The sequence below is a fragment of the Mandrillus leucophaeus genome, unplaced genomic scaffold, assembly GCF_000951045.1.
Source record: "Mandrillus leucophaeus isolate KB7577 unplaced genomic scaffold, Mleu.le_1.0 Scaffold501, whole genome shotgun sequence".
NCBI classification, from domain to species: domain Eukaryota; kingdom Metazoa; phylum Chordata; class Mammalia; order Primates; family Cercopithecidae; genus Mandrillus; species Mandrillus leucophaeus.
The window spans coordinates 1,871,854-1,888,388 of record NW_012105377.1 but is presented as its reverse complement, the minus strand read 5'-3'; the positions used below and the strand labels follow the sequence as shown (position 1 = coordinate 1,888,388).

Here is a 16,535-nt window from a genome sequence, read left to right as displayed (position 1 = left end):
CTTGGAACCAACCCAAATGTCCATCAATGACAGACTGGATTAAGAAAATATGGCACATATACACCATGGAATACTATGCAGCCATAAAAAAGGATAAGTGTGTGTCCTTTGTAGGGACATGGATGCAGCTGGAAACCATCATTCTCAGCAAACTAAAACCATCATTCTCTGCAAACTATCGCCAAGAACAGAAAACCAAACACCGCATGTTCTCACTCACAGGTGGGAACCGAACAATGAGAACACTTGGACACAGGAAGGGGAACATCACACACTGGGGCTTGTCGTGGGGTGCGGGGAGAGGAGAGGGATAGCATTAGGAGATATACCTAATGTAAACAACGAGTTAATGGGTGCAGCACAAGTATACATATGTAAACAAACCTGCATGTTGCACACATGTACCCTAGAATTTAAAGTATAATTTAAAAAAAAAAGAAAACACTCTTCAGGATATTATCTAGGAGAACCCCAACCTAGCAAGGCAGGCCAACATTCAAATTCAGGAAATACAGAGACCACCACAAAGATACTCCTCGAGAAGAGCAACCCCAAGACATTAATTGTCAGATCCACCAAGGTTGAAATGAAGGAAAAAATGTTAAGGGCAGCCAGAGAGAAAGGTCAGGTTACCCACAAAGAGAAGCCCATCAGACTAACAGTGGATCTCTCTGCAGAAACCCTACAAACCAGAAGAGAGTGGGGTCCAATATTCAGTATTCTTAAAGAATTTTCAACCCAGCATTTCATATCCAGCCAAACTAAGCTTCATAAGTGAAAGAGAAATAAAATCCTTTACAGACAAGCAAATGCTGAGAGACTCCGTCACCACCAGGCCTGACTTGCAAGAGCTCCTGAAGGAAGCACTAAACATGGAAAGTAACAACTGGTACCAGTCACTGCAAAAACAAGCCAAACTGTGAAAACCATCGACGCTATGAAGAAACTGCATCAATTAACAGGTGAAATAACCAGCTAGCTTCATAATGACAGGATCAAATTCACACATAACAATACAACTTAAACGTAAATGGGCTAAATGCCCCAATTAAAAGACACAGACTGGCAAATTGGATAAAGAGTCAAGACACATCAGCGTGCTGTATTCAGGAGACCCATCTCACCTGCAAAGACACGAAGGCTCAAAAAAGAGGGATGGGGGAAGATATACCAAGCAAATAGAAAGCAAAAAAAAAAAAAAAAAAAAAAACAAAAGCAGGGGTTGTAATCCTGATCTCTGATAAAACAGACATTAGACCAAAGAAGATCAAAACAGACAAGGAAGGGCATTACATAATGGTAAAGGGATGAATGCAACAAGAAGAGCTAAATATCCTAAATATATATGTACCCAATACAGAGGCACCCAGATTCATAAAGCAAGTCCTTAGAGACATACAAAGAGACTTAGATTCCCACACAATAATAATGGGAGACTTTAACACCCAACTGTCAATATTAGACAGATCGAGACAGAAGGTTAACAAGGTTATCCAGGACTTGAACTTAGCTCTGTACCAAGCAGACCTAATAGACATCTACAGAACTCTCCACCCTAAATCAACAGAATATACATTCTTCTCAGCACCACACTGCACTTTTTCTAAAACTGACCACATAATTGAAAGTAAAACATTCCTCAGGAAATGTAAAACAACAGAAATTACAATAAACTGTCTTTCAGAGCACAGTGCAATCAAATTAGAACACAGGATTAAGAAACTCACTCAAAACCGCACAAATACATGGAAACTGAACAACCTGCTCCTGAATGACTACGGGGTAAATAATGAAAGTAAGTTAGAAATAAAAATGTTCGTTGAAACCAATGAGAACAAAGACACAACGTCCCAGAATCTCTGGGACACATTTAAAGCAGTGTGTAGAGGGAAATTTATAGCACTAAACGCCCACAAGAGAAAGCAGGCGAGATCTAAAATCAACACCCTAACATCACAATTAAAAGAACTAGAGAAGCAAGAGCAAACAAATTCAAAAGCTAGCAGAATACAAAAAATAACTAAAATCAGAGCAGGATTGAAGGAGATAGGAATACGAAAAACCCTTCAAAAAAATCAATAAATCCAGGAGCTGGTTTTTTGAAAAGATCGACAAAATAAACAGACCACTAGCAAGACTAATAAAGAAGAAAAAGAGAAGAATAAAATACATGCAATAAAATTATAAAGGGGATATCACCACCAATCCTACACAAATACAAACTACCATCAGAGAATACTATAAATATCTCTATGCAAATAAACTAGAAAATCTAGAAGAAATGGATAAATTCCTAGACACATACACCCTCCCAAGACTAAACCAGGAAGAAGTTGAATCTCTGAATACATCAATCTGAAATTGAGACAATAATTAATAGCCTACCAACCAAAAAAAGTCCAGGACCAGACGGATTCACAGCCGAATTCTACCAGAGGTACAAAGAGGAGCTGGTACCATTCCTTCTGAAACTATTCCAATCAACAGAAAAAGAGGGAATCCCCCCTAACTCATTTTATGAGGCCAGCATCATCCTGACACCAAACCTGGCAGAGACATAACAAAAGAGAATTTCAGACCAATATCCCTGATGAAAATCAATGTAAAAATACTCAATAAAATACTGGCAAACCAAATCCAGCAGCACATCAAAAAGTTTATCCACCACGATCAAGTCAGCTTCATCCCTGGGATGCAAGGCTGATTCAACACACACAAATCAATAAACGTAATCCACATAAACAGAACCAACGGCAAAAGCCACATGATTATCTCAATAGATGCGGAAAAGGCCTTCGACAAAATTCAACAGCCTTTCATGCTAAAAACTCTCAATAAACTAAGAATTGATGGAATGTATCTCAAAATAGTAAGAGCTATTTATGACAAACCCACAGCCAATATCATACTGAATAGGGAAAAACAGGAAGCATTCCCTTTGAAAACTCACACAAGACAAGGATGCCATCACTTACCACTCCAATTCAACATAGTATTGGAAATTCTGGCCAGGGCAATCAGGCAAGAGAAAGCAATAAAGGGTATTCAAATAGGAAGAGAGGAAATCAAATTGTCTCTGTTTGCAGATGACATGATTGTATATTTAGAAAACCCCATTTTCTCAGCCCAAAATCTCCTTAAGCTGATAAGCAACTTCAGCAAAGTCTCAGGATACAAAATCAATGTGTAAAAATCAGAAGCATTCCTATACACCAATAACAGACAAACAGAGAGCCAAATCATGAGTGAACTCCCATTCACAATTGCTATTAAGAGAATAAAATACCTAGGAATACAACTTACAAGGGATGTGAAGAACTTCTTCAAGGAGAACTACAAACCGCTGCTTTAAGGAAGTAAGAGAGGACACAAACAAATGGAAAAATATTCCATGCTCATGGATAGGAAGAATCAATATTGTAAAAATGGCCTTACTGCCCAAAGTAATTTATAGATTCAATGCTATCTCCATCAAGCTACCATTCACTTTCTTCACGGAATTGGAAAAAACTACTTTAAACATCATATGGAACCAAAAAAGAGCCCGCATAGCCAAGACAATCCTGGGCAAGAAGAACAAAGCTGGAGGCATCACGCTACTAGACTTCAAATTATACTACAAGGCTACAGTAACCAAAACAGAAAGGTACTGGTACCAAAACACATATATAGACCAATGGAACAGAACAGATGCCTCAGAAGTAACACCACACATCTAATACCATCTGATCTTTGACAAACCTGACACACACAAGCAATGGAAAAGATTCCCTTTTTAATAAATGGTTTGGGGAAAAATGGCTAGCCATATGCAGACAACTGAAACTGGACCCGTTACTTACACCTTATACAAAAATCAAATCAAGATAGATCAAAGACTTAAACGTAAGACCTAGGACCATAAAATCCTACAAGAAAACCTAGTCAATACCATTCAGGACATAGGCATGGGCAAAGACTTCATGTCTAAAACACCAAAAGCAATGGCAACAAAAGCCAAAATTGACAAATGGGATCTAAAACTACCATCAGAGTGAACAGGCAACCTACAGAATGGGAGAAAATTTTTGCAATCTATCCATCTGACAAAGGGTTAATACTCAGACTCTATAAAGAACTTAAACAAATTTACAAGAAAAAAACAACCCCAATAAAAAATGGGCAAAGGATATGAACAGACACTTCTCAAAAGAAGACATTTACGCAGTCAACAGACATGAAAAAATGCTCATCATCACTGGTCATCAGAGAAATGCAAATCAAAACCACAATGAGATACCATCTCACACCAATTAGAATGGCAAACATTAAAAAGTCAGGAAACAACAGATGCTGGAGACGCTGTGGAGAAACAGGAACACTTTTACACTTTGGTGGGAGTATAAATTAGTTCAACCATTGTGGAAGACAGTGTGGCGATTCCTCAAGGATCTAGAACTAGAAATATCATTTGACCCAGCAATCCCATTACTGGGCATACACCCAAAGGATTATAAATCATGCCACTATAAAGACACATACACACTTATGTTTACTGCGACACTGTTCACAATAGCAAATACTTGGAACCAACCCAAATGTCCATCAATGATAGACTGGATTAAGAAAATGTGGCACATATACACCATGGAATACTATGCAGCCATAAAAAATGAGTTCATATCCTTTGCAGGGACACGGATGAAGCTGGAAACTATCATTCTCAGCAAACTATCACAAGGACAGAAAATCAAATACTGCATGTTCTCACTCATAAGTGGGAGTTGAACAATGTGAACACATGGACACAGGGAGGGGAACATCACACACCAAGGCCTGCTGGGGGTGGGGGGCTAGGGGAGGGATAACATTACGAGAAATACCTAAAGTAGGTGAGGGTCTGATGGGTGCAGCAAACCACCATGACACGTGTATACCTATGTAACAAACCTGCACATTCTGCAACTGTAACCTAGAACTTAAAGTATAATTTTTTAAAAAAGGCCAGGCGTGGTGGCTCATGCCTGTCATCCCAGCACTTTGGGAGGCCGAGGCGGGTGGATCACGAGGTCAGGAGATCAAGACCATCCTGGCTAACACGGTGAAACCCCATCTCTACTAAAAATACAAAAAATTAGCTAGGCGTGGTGGCAGGCACCTGTAGTCCCAGCTACTCAGGAGCCTGAGGCAGGAGAATGGCATAAACCTGGGAGGCGGAGCTTGCAGTGAGCCGAGATCACACCAATGACAGATTCCAGCCTGGGCGACAGAGCAAGACTCCGTCAAAAAAAAAAAAAAAAAAAAAAAAAAAAAAAAAATCAGTCAAATAAGAAATAAAAAATTTCCCAGCAAATAAAAAAGAAAATACTGATCAGGTTACCATTTTATAGATCTGGTGATTTTTAAAGTGAATTTCTAGAATATACTATCTAAAATGCAAGGAAAATGTGTTTTCATTGTTGACCGGAAGACACCAAAAAATCATTCAAATCCACCTAATAGCACACACGTATACTCAACATGAAAAACCGTAGACTTACACTATCTGTTTTAAAAGTTTTCAGAGTAGTAAAAAAACAAATCTCATAGTACAGATTGAGTATCCCTTATCCAAAATGCTTGGGACCATAAGCATTTCAGATTTCAAAGTGTTTTGGATTTTGGAATATCTGTATATACAAAATGAGTTATCTTGGGAATGACACCCAAGTCTAAATTACATGAATTGGTTTCACTGAACCATCAGAAAGTAAAGGCATCACTATCTCAGCCACCCATGTGGACACAATCTGTGGTTGTTTGACATTACCATCATTCCTGACTGAATTTACCTGCTACCAATAAGCAATCATTTTCTTATACTTACTCACACCTAACTACTTAATGGTTAAAAAAATAAATAAAAAATAAAAAATAAAAAAGGCATACCATTAATACAGTGAAAAACATCACATGTTCAGGGTAGCTAAAGCAGCACAGAGGCATCACCAGAATATCTGTACCAGCTGTTAAACGGAAGCAACAAAAAACCACAGGCTTTCCGTCTCCACTTGGAATGCTTTGTTTTGATTAGAAGGTACTGTAGGTCAGGCTCAGTGGCTCATGCCTGTAATCCCAGCACTCTGGGAGGCTGAGGTGGGAGGATCACTTGAGGTCAGGATATCGAGACCAGCCTGGCCTAGATGGTGAAAACTCATTCCTACTAAAAACACAAAAATTAGCCAGGTGTGGTGGTGGGCGCCTATAATCCTAGCTACTTGAGAGGCTGAGGCAGAACTGCTTGAACCCAGGAGGCAAAGGTTGCAGTGAGTAGAGATCACACCACCGCACTCCAGCCTGGGTGACACAGCAAGACTTTATCTTGGAGAAAAAAAAAAGTACTGTGCACCTCTTTTTATTTACTTTTCTTTTTGAGACAGAGTCTCACTGTGTTGCCCAGGCTGGAGTGCAGTGGCGCTGTGATCTCGGTTCACTGCAACCTTTGCCTCCTGGGTTCAAGCAATTCTCCTGCCTCAGCCTTCCGAGTAGCTGGGATTACAAGCATGCATTACCATGCCCAGCTAATTTTTGTATTTTTAGTAGAGACGGAGATTCACCATGTTGGTCAGACTGGTCTCAAACTCGACCTCAGGTGATCCACTCACCTCGGCCTCCCAAAGTGCTGGGATTACAGGTGTGAGCCACTGTGCCCGGTCTGTACACTATTTTATGTTTTAAGGTGAGAAGAAGCAATTGAGAGAACAGCAAGTGGGTCTTCTAGGAATGAGGAGTCATTCTGCTGTATGAATTTTTAAATGTTTCCTCTAGGGTTATCTGCCTCATTAACAATGGTGTTTGCCTTAGAAACCTCTCTTTGATTTTATAAATTAACATGATTTCTTGTTGTTGTGAATGCCATATTTTCACCATGTCAACTATAGGCACTTCTTCAGTTTTAACATTATCTTCATCATCACTATTATCACCACCACCTTCATTCTGAACAATTTTGGTTATTTCATCATCAATGAATGAGCAATTGGAGCCTCATAACCAGTGTTACAAACTTGTTCAATATCCACTTCTTTCTGCTCACTAACAAACTCTGAAGGTATATTTTTTTGGATATGTAGGGCAGTCAGACATCGTTTCTTTCACTTGACATATAGAATCCTTCAAAGTCACACCTTTGCTCATCAACATCACTGAACATAGTTGCAGGCCAGAGATTATGCCAGGCATGCACAATTGTGTCTTTACTCACTGTGTTCCAAGCACTGGCAACAGCATATACAACATCCTTCATATTAAACTCCCTTTGAAAACCTTGCATAATTACAATTCTGTTCACTGATGCTAGCAGTCTATGCAATAAAGTGTTGTATTTATTTTTCATTGATCTAATGTGACTGATTCAGTCACATAGCTGAATTAATGAAGTCACATTTGAGGGAAAGTACATGGCAAAAACATTATTTTTGATAAGAATTTCAGCTGGATGATGAGCAGAGCAGTTGTTTGGGAATAACAAAGTCTTGCAGTCACCATGCAGTCCAGCTTCCCTGCAGTAAACACAAGCCACTGGTATAAAGTATTTTCCCTGGTGATCCATGCCTTTTTGCTAGCATAATAATGGACTGGTAAGAAATTCATTGCTTGAAGAGATTGAGAACACAAGCTTTTTCCTATCACAGCAAATTTACACTTAAACATTTGCAGGTTGCACTAGCACATCCCTGCACATTTATTCTGTCCTTGGTAGCCTTAATCACCGTAGGGGCTGTCTCACTAGCTGTAGTCAGTGTCCTTCTGAGTCAACAACAACAAAACAGTGATGATGTTTTAACAGCAATATAGACTTGTTCTGGCATCAGATTTTCATCAGCAATGACCATGGCAAATTCCTCAATGAATTTCACCCCTGTTTTGTGATCAGCAGAAGCTCTATTGCCACAAATCTTTAAAAAATGAATATCATGTCTTTTCTTAAATTTCTGCAACCAGCCTGTTGAAAAGTCACAGTTCCCTTCAATTTTCACTTCATTATGATAGATCTTTGCTTGTTTTATGATCGGCATACCATTAAGTGGCATGTGTTTACTGTTATGCTGACAAATCCACTCTTTAAATACATAATTGAGATCTTCAGTTTTAGCTTTATGCAGTGTTATTCTATTTTTCATTAACTTCTTTTCATCAAGTTTCGCACAAAACTTCAACAGTTTATTCTTTTGTTTCTTCAAGCATATAATGTGGTCATTCCAACACCATACTCTTCTGTAGGACATTTCACATTTATATCGCTGTCCAGTTTCTCCAACAGCTTGACTTTCTGTGCTATGGATAAAGACAAATGCTCCCTCTTTTTCCTGTCACTGTTACCCACAGGGGTATCTGCAGGCCTTTTTGACATTCCCAACAATATCTCTGCACCACAGAACAGAATATAAGCAAAATAAAATAAAATACGTGAGTAATGCACAAATGCACACAGGACTTGGCCCCACATGGGGCACTGTGGGGAACCAGCGCTTGGCATATCCGACCTGCATGTGTGTCATTTTATTACCCTTGTGGGCATGCTTGCATGAGGGAATCTTGGTGTGTTGAAGGAAAAATATATATGCAGCACAAGGGGGCTGGGAGGGTCTTTTTCCCTTTGGGGATGCTGAAACAACTGTATGTTGTATGCTTGTGTTCTGAGTGCCCCCGGTCATATGAGATCAAGTATGGAATTTACCACTTATGGCTTCATGTCAGTACTCAAGAAGTTTCAGACTCTGGGGTACTCTGAATTATGGATGCTCAACCTGTATACTTTTCTAAAGATGCATATAAAGAATCCACTTTAAGTCAATAATCTATGGATAAAAGTCCATTTTGTGCTTGTATGTGCATTAAATGTGTATGTTAAATAAATCATGCAAAGCTAGCATTAAAAATTTAATCATATAAGACTAGCAATAAAACCATATTAAAATGAAATCGACAAAACATACTAAATTTGTATTTGCTACTTTGCTCATATTCACTGCCTTAGTAAATGAGAAACCTAGCAGTTACACTGTCTTACAGACATCCATTTAAAATAAGAAAACATCAGTTACAAGTTTTGTGCCCTTGGGCAGTTATTTAATTTCTAAAGAAAAGCAGTGTTGTAGTTACAAGCAGGCTTGAGTGCTTGCCTCAGCAGCACATATGCTAATATTGGAACCATACAGAGAAGACTAGGATGGCCCCTGCACAAGCAGGCTTGAAATTTACAGACTGCATGGAGAAAGCTACTTAGCTCCTATACGCTTCTGTTTCCTCACATGTAGAAAGGGGTATCTCCACCTCACAGAGTTAAGTATAATACCCATAAGGCACATCAAACAGTGCCTAGCACATTATAAAAACCTAATGAATGTCAAATGTTTTAATATTAAGGCTGTTTCCACACTAAATAGAGAGAAATAGCTATCTCAAGAGGCTGTTACAGGAAATGAGAAACACAAAGAACATGGTTCAGATATATGAAACACACAAAGTACTCAATAAGTAGTAATTATTATCACTAAAAAACAGAACTAATGATAATGAAGTTGATGAAGAGTAGGATGACAACACTATCAGACATTAGGTGGCCCAATCCACAACAGTGACAGTTATCCTTGAGTCCTTCCTCTTTCTCATCTTCCCGATTACCAAGTTCTATAAATTCCATTATCCTCAAAAGCTTAAAAGCTATCACATTTTCTCCATCTTCACTGCCACTTGCCTTACATAATTCCTCATGCATGCTTCCCCAAACCAAAATGCCACAGCCTCCTCTCAGTTGTCCTGACTCCAGTACCACCCCATTTCAACCCATTCTTCACACTCAAAGCTGAGTTTAGTTGTTTCTTTCTTTTTCTTTTTTTTTTTTTTTTTAACTGAAATTTGATCATGTCACTTCCCTCTTTAACATCTGCAATCATCTCCACAGACTTCAGAATAATTTTCAAAGTACTACTTGTGGATGCAAAGTCTTTCAGAATTTGGTCACTTTCTCCCTTCCCCACATCATCTTTTTCTACTTGCTTACTTTACAATCTAAGCTAAGTTCCACAACTCTGATCTACTTGTGGTTTCCCAAACACAGCATGCTCTGTCACCTCTGTGCCTTCCTGTAAGCCCAGAGCATTTCCTTTTTCCCATCCTTACTCCTACTTGACCAGTTAATGTTTCACCTCTGTAATTCAACTTCCATACCACTTCATCCATTCCCTGATATCCTGCCCCATTCCATCTTACTCCTATCTTTTTTTTCCTCCCAGCCTGGAAGAACTTTATGACTAATATTATAAAAGTGAAGCTAACATTTAAACCCCTATAGCTTCAATTTTAAACACTAGAATTGAAAATATGAGCAAAAGAGGCCATATTCTAACTAAGAGATTATATTTCAAATGTGGAACTAACATATATATACATCTGCCTATATTACTTGTATTTATTTAACATATTGCTTTTTAAATTAAAGGTATTTTCATCTATTTAGTTTCACTTTATAATCACCAAAGTCTTTTAATAAAACTTGGGAATAAGTGCCTCCCCCACATGGAGATCGGTTTACACAGGCCCTCTAACAAGTTTAGCAAGTCATTTAAGGTTCAATAGTTCAAAATTACAAAAGTTGAACTCTAAACATGACGAAAAAACTTTCTACCTATAAAGTAAAAAGCTGACTCTAAAGTAACAGAAAAGTTCATAACAGAATGTATAAGCAAAAAAAAAAAAAAAGAACCAAAAATCAATAGTATTTCTAAGAAACAGGGTTTGAAAATTTTAAAGTAACATTTTGTAAATTGAATATCTTAACAATTTTAAGCAAGGTAAAATGTGATGTGTTTCTAAAGATTTTTAAGAGTTTTATATGAATCAGGTTGCTTATTAAATAGGCACTATGTGTTGAAACCTCAATAATTTGATACACAATTACTATACTGGTAACATTAGAAAAAAGAGGCTCAATTTATTGCAAGAAATGTTTATACCAAAAAAAATGAAAGCTGAGAAGGTATAACATTAATAATCAAGACCCTGCTATTAACACTCCTAATTATTTTAAAAAGTTAGCCTCTAATCACAAGCAATTAAACAAAATGTAAATATATACAGTATTAAACTGAGAAACTAAAGTTTCAAGCTCTTTAATATTAAAATAGTATTCCCGCCTCTGGTGAGATGCACAATGAAGGGTATATTGAGGAATGTGAAGGCTCACATTGAGGAACGTGAGCATATTCTTATTCTTATTTAGTCAATATTTTCCTTCTTTCTAGATTTCATTAAAATACACAAATATAAAAAAATTAACAATATTTTAAAAATCTAAACAAAAATCATGTCATAGTAAGAGGGGGTGCTGCTAGGATATGCAAGTATAAATATAGATATACCTCATACAAACATTTTTTTTCTTTTTTAAGAGACAGGATCTTGCTCTGTTACTCAGGCTGGAGGGCAGTGGTGTCACCTTGGCTCATTGTAGCCTCGAGCTCCAGGGCTCAAGTGATCCTCCCACCTCAGCCTTCAGAATAGCTAGGACTGTAGTCACATAAAACTAGGCCTGGCTAATTTTTTTTATTTTTTGTAGAGACGAGGTCTCACTATGTTGCCCAGGCTTGTCTGGAACTCCTGGCCCCAAGCAATCCCTCTGCTTCCCAAAGCACTGGAATATCATTCTTACTGGATCTTTCTACTTTGTCATATAAAATATAACTGAAAGGAGTGACAAATCTCACCCAGATATAGTATTCACAGATAAGAATCATGTTTATAGTTCTCTTATCAAAGACAATCATTTGCTTAATAAAGATTCTGTGACTTCATTACCCTTAACGGAGGGTAGGTCTTCAGTGTAAAATAAAAAAATAAACATGCTACAAGGTGAACAATCTAAAAAAAGATTCTAAAAATATTTTCATTCACTGGCAAATCAAATAGGTTTAAAAATTAATTTAAGTGTTTTACTATTGTAATCTTCTACAGCTTAACATGATTTACATTAAAAATCAAGTAAGTTCTTCCTCAACACAACTAATTTTGCATACAGTATGAAGAACATTAGACTTGAAATTAGGAGGCTTGGGTTTTGGCCCCAGTTTTGCCACTAATTCTTTAGGCCTAGTGTCATTTCGTGTAAAATGAGAGAGTAGAATTTAAAATTTCTAAGTATGAATGTGAAAGAACTCAGCTCCTGACTTTATTTCCAAGAATTCAATGTCATTTTTTTTGTATACTATAGTATCTTAAGTTTCAAAAGGTAAAATTACGTAGCTTGCTAATAAGTTTCTAATTCTCTTTATATATCTGAAACTAAGAACCTATTTTTATAGAAAACTACCCAATACAACTAATTTTTGTGCTGTGTTTTTCATTTTACAAAATGCTAATAACAATTCTGTATAGGAGGTACTATTATCCCAACTCTACAGAAAACTGAATTCGAAGAACTGTTAAACATAACCCTTTTTAAAATAATCCACATTTTACTAAATCTATAGTTTTAAAAATGGCTCAGTGAACATTGTTTCTTATAGCTAATTGATTCTGAAGATGTCTTGGAATTATAATTCAGCTTAAAAAGGGGGAGTTCAGCATTGTTTAACCAGAAGTTGCTACTTGTAAGCAACAGAACTAGAAATTATACGATATTTTCTAATTCCAAATATCCCATATAACATATTAAAACATCAAACCGTATTAAATCTTAAAGTCATATTATGACTTTGAACAGTGAAATTTAAAACACATGCAAAGATTTTTAAATAAAACGTATAGAGGAGATGTAATAATAAATAAAAAGAAGGCCAGGTGTGGTGGCTCATACCTGTAATCCCAGCACTTTGGGAGGCTGAGGCGGACAGATCACCTGGGGTCAGGAGTTTGAGACCAGCCTGGCCAACATGGTGAAACCCCGTCTCTACTAAAAATACAAAAATTATCTGGGCATGGTGGTGCACCCCCATAATCCCAGCTACTGAGGAGGCCAAGGCAGGAGAATCGCTTGAACCCAGGAGGCAGAGGTTGCAGTGAGCCGAGATCACACCACTGCACTCCAGCCTGGGCGACAGAGTGAGACTTCATCTCAATAAATAAATAATCAAGTTATAAAGTCAAAAAAATATCAAAAGGTCGAACAAAATTACTGGATCCCAAAAGTATGTGGAAAGCTTAAACACTGGCATTTCTTTTCTCTATTAGAATTATTTAATATCACACTTTAAAAACATGAAAGAGCAATTTTTGCAAATATTATCTTCATTTAAGTTTACATTTCTAATCAAATTTCTCAAAATGCATATGCCCAATTTATATTATCAGCTGAAGTGCTCTAGACTTTTTTAGGAACCACCTCAGCACAGCTAGCACAATTATCAAAATAATCCTTTCTAATTCAAAATCTAACATTTGATGGTTTTATTAACTTAAATGTTTTATCTGTTATGATACTTTAGTTTTTCTACAAGCGTCAGAAGAATTTAGAGTAACTAGCAAACTATCAGAGCCAAGTTACAAACAATGGTTAAGGTAAAAACTGAAATACTCACTTTGTTATTTTGTGTCACAAGAATACTCCCACCCCCAGGTTTCAAAGGCACCTCTTCCATTGCTCCAAATACATCAGTCTCAACAGAAAAAGTTAGTTCTAGACCCAGATCACTTATATCATTATCTAAAATCCATTGCAAATTTTTGGCATATTCTGGATCAATGGATGCCACATCTTGGTAATTTACAGGAATACCTAAAAAATGCAAACATACAACAGTTATAGTCTGTTTCTGCCTTCCCTTATCTATTTAATGGTAAAATACTGCCCTCTACAGATATTCTGCAAAACTGCAAAATATAATATAATCCTATTCACAGCATATTTTAAATGGATTCCTGAATTTGAAAGTCTGTTAAATTAAGCCTGTGTTTCTTTCACATTGTTACAATGTAATCTTTCTTTGAAATAGCTATTCAGGAAGTTATTATAAACTTCAAAAGTGCCAATTATCTTAAGTATATTCATATTGAAATGTATTCTTAGCATAAACATACACACACTAAAATTGAAAAAAAAAACTAACTTAGCTGAAAGTGTTTGGAAAAAAAAAAGGTAGGTCATTTTTTTTCTCCTTCAAACCTCAAATGCCTTACATATATAGATGGTCTCCAATCAAAATAAAAATTATCTCATCCAAAATGCTACTGCTTATCTAGTTTTCCTCAAACTGAAAGGAAAACAATATAAATAAATGTCTACAGAAATAATAATAGAGCCATACCAAGAATGTGCTTGTAGAAGGATCGTGTGAAGTAAATATTGACCAGCTGCCTATGGTTCAATGCTAATCCCAAGATCTGCCCAGCAAACCGAAAATAGTTCAAGTGATCAGGATTTACGTAAGAGTTGCTATTAGGCTGAAAAGTTGTTCCTATTGAAATAAATACAAAATAATATATTATTAAGAATCTATATGCAGAAGAAAGATCACTTCAATGCAGATAAACTAATTCACATACAACTTCAGCAAAGCTAAGGTGACATTGTGTACAAACTTCCAGAGAAATGTTCTTTGTGGAATATATAACAGGTGGTAAGTAGAATTGTAAGTATAGATAACCATTAATTCACACATATTTATCACAGTAATCTACAGCAGAGAGAAAATTTTAGAGTACTTTTGACTGAAATTAGTTGGATGATCATTAGAGACACTCCGGAAATAATACAGCAGAGGATTGCACACACACACACACACACACACACACACAAGCACATATACACAGTTTCCTAGGCAGTATGGCAATAGGCTATTCGCTAGGACAGACATTATCCCATTCATCCGTATGTGCCAGTGCAGTAAGTATTTTTTGCTTCTTCAGGAGTAGAACGCTATGAGAATAGCTAAAAATTGTAAATGTACAACTGTTAAGTGACAGGCCTAGTCAACGAACTTGATGCCTGTTAACAATGATTAGAAAATCACCTCAGTCCACAAGGTAACCAAGTCTTTCTAACAATTACCTCTGAGGTGAAAGTAAACATGCGGGGCAATAGTTACCAATTACAATGAAAATCCAGTGCAATGGAATATGAATCCACTTTTATAAAACATCTAGAATAGGCAAATTTATAGATAGGTAAAGTAGATCAGTAGTTACCTCAGGCTGAGGAAAGGGGATATGGGAGAGACTGCTTGATGGGTACAGAATTTCTGCTTGGGGTGATGAAAAAGCTCTGAAAATAGATAGTGCCCGATGGTTGCACAACACTAAATGTACTTAAATGCCACTGAATTGTACACTTTCAAACAATATAAATGGTAAATTTTATGTGTATTTCACCACCATAAAAAAAGAAAAGTCTCAAAAAAAAATACTACTAGTTGAAAGTTAAAACCTAATGCCAAAACCTCAACTTTAAATAACTTTCTTTTCCTATTTTTCCTATTTTTCCGTGATGGCCACTAATTCATATTACAAATTCACTCATTCATTCAGCAAAGACATAATGAGCTCATGCTACATACTACTATTGTAAATGCCTGGGCTAAAAGAAGTAACTGATAAACCTAATGAAATAGCATCAAAGAAAAATAAAAGGTAGAAATGTGCTGGAAAGTTAAATGTTTAGTCATTTTGACAATAATTCACTCTGTGTTTCATTGATCTTTGATTTCTCAGTGCTGACACCAGGTTAAACTGTTGACTAGTTTATTTAGATATTAAGGTACAAATTTGGAAGCCTATGGTATTAATAAGTCATGTGAGTCTCATCATTCACTGTTAAGGACCTTTGGAGAATAATTCCCTGTCATGAAGCAAGACTTGATATTAAAAGCCAAAGCAAAGCTTTGTGAGATAAAGGCAGACTTCAAAGACAAATATAATCATAATCTCAAAAATATAATATTCTGAGAATAACCACAAATATTTTTTACCTGTTAAAAGAATGAATGATTAGGGCTACAAAGATTTTTGATGACTCTATTTTCCTCCCCTAGCTCTGTGTTTAATTCCCTCTCTAATTACTTTCTGAGAAATCTAGATACTTAAAAAGGATAAGGAGACTTTTTTTAAAAAAAAAGGAAACATATAGGGAGAAAATCTTCAGAAAAGGAGTAACAGTTTTTAACTTGAAAATTCTAAATAGAATTAAAAGTTTATGATAAATTTTAAGTTCAAAAAACATACATATAGCTGTTACTCCCCCAACTGTTTTCATGCTCTCAGAAAAATCCTAGTATACAATAATATCATTTTCATGTAATGATAATAATAGCATATAATATTTATACTTTCTATATGCCAGGCACCGACAAAGCATTTTCACATATTAGCTAACTGAATTCTTACCACATTACAAAACACAGGTTATCATCTTTTTTTTTTTTTTTTTTTTTTTTTTTGAGATGGAGTCTTGCTCTGTCACCCAGGCTGGAGTGCAATGGCACGATCTCGGCTCACTACAACCTCCGCCTCCTGGGTTCAAGCAATTCTCCTGCCTCACCCTACCAAGTAGCTGGGACTACAAGCACATGCCACTATGCGCAGTT

At 36.5% G+C, this 16,535-nt stretch overlaps 1 protein-coding gene across 1 annotated transcript in view; it reads right to left on the bottom strand.

Annotated features, from left to right (window-relative positions):
* HACE1 (HECT domain and ankyrin repeat containing E3 ubiquitin protein ligase 1) overlaps positions 1-16,535 on the bottom strand; it is a 135,418-nt gene that overhangs the window by 29,516 nt on the left and 89,367 nt on the right. The window contains exons 18-19 of the mRNA XM_011996088.1: positions 14,262-14,411; positions 13,536-13,732 (exon numbers count right to left, since the gene is read on the bottom strand). Coding sequence (XP_011851478.1) covers positions 13,536-13,732; positions 14,262-14,411 — 347 coding nt within the window. The remainder of the gene's footprint in view (positions 1-13,535; positions 13,733-14,261; positions 14,412-16,535) is intronic.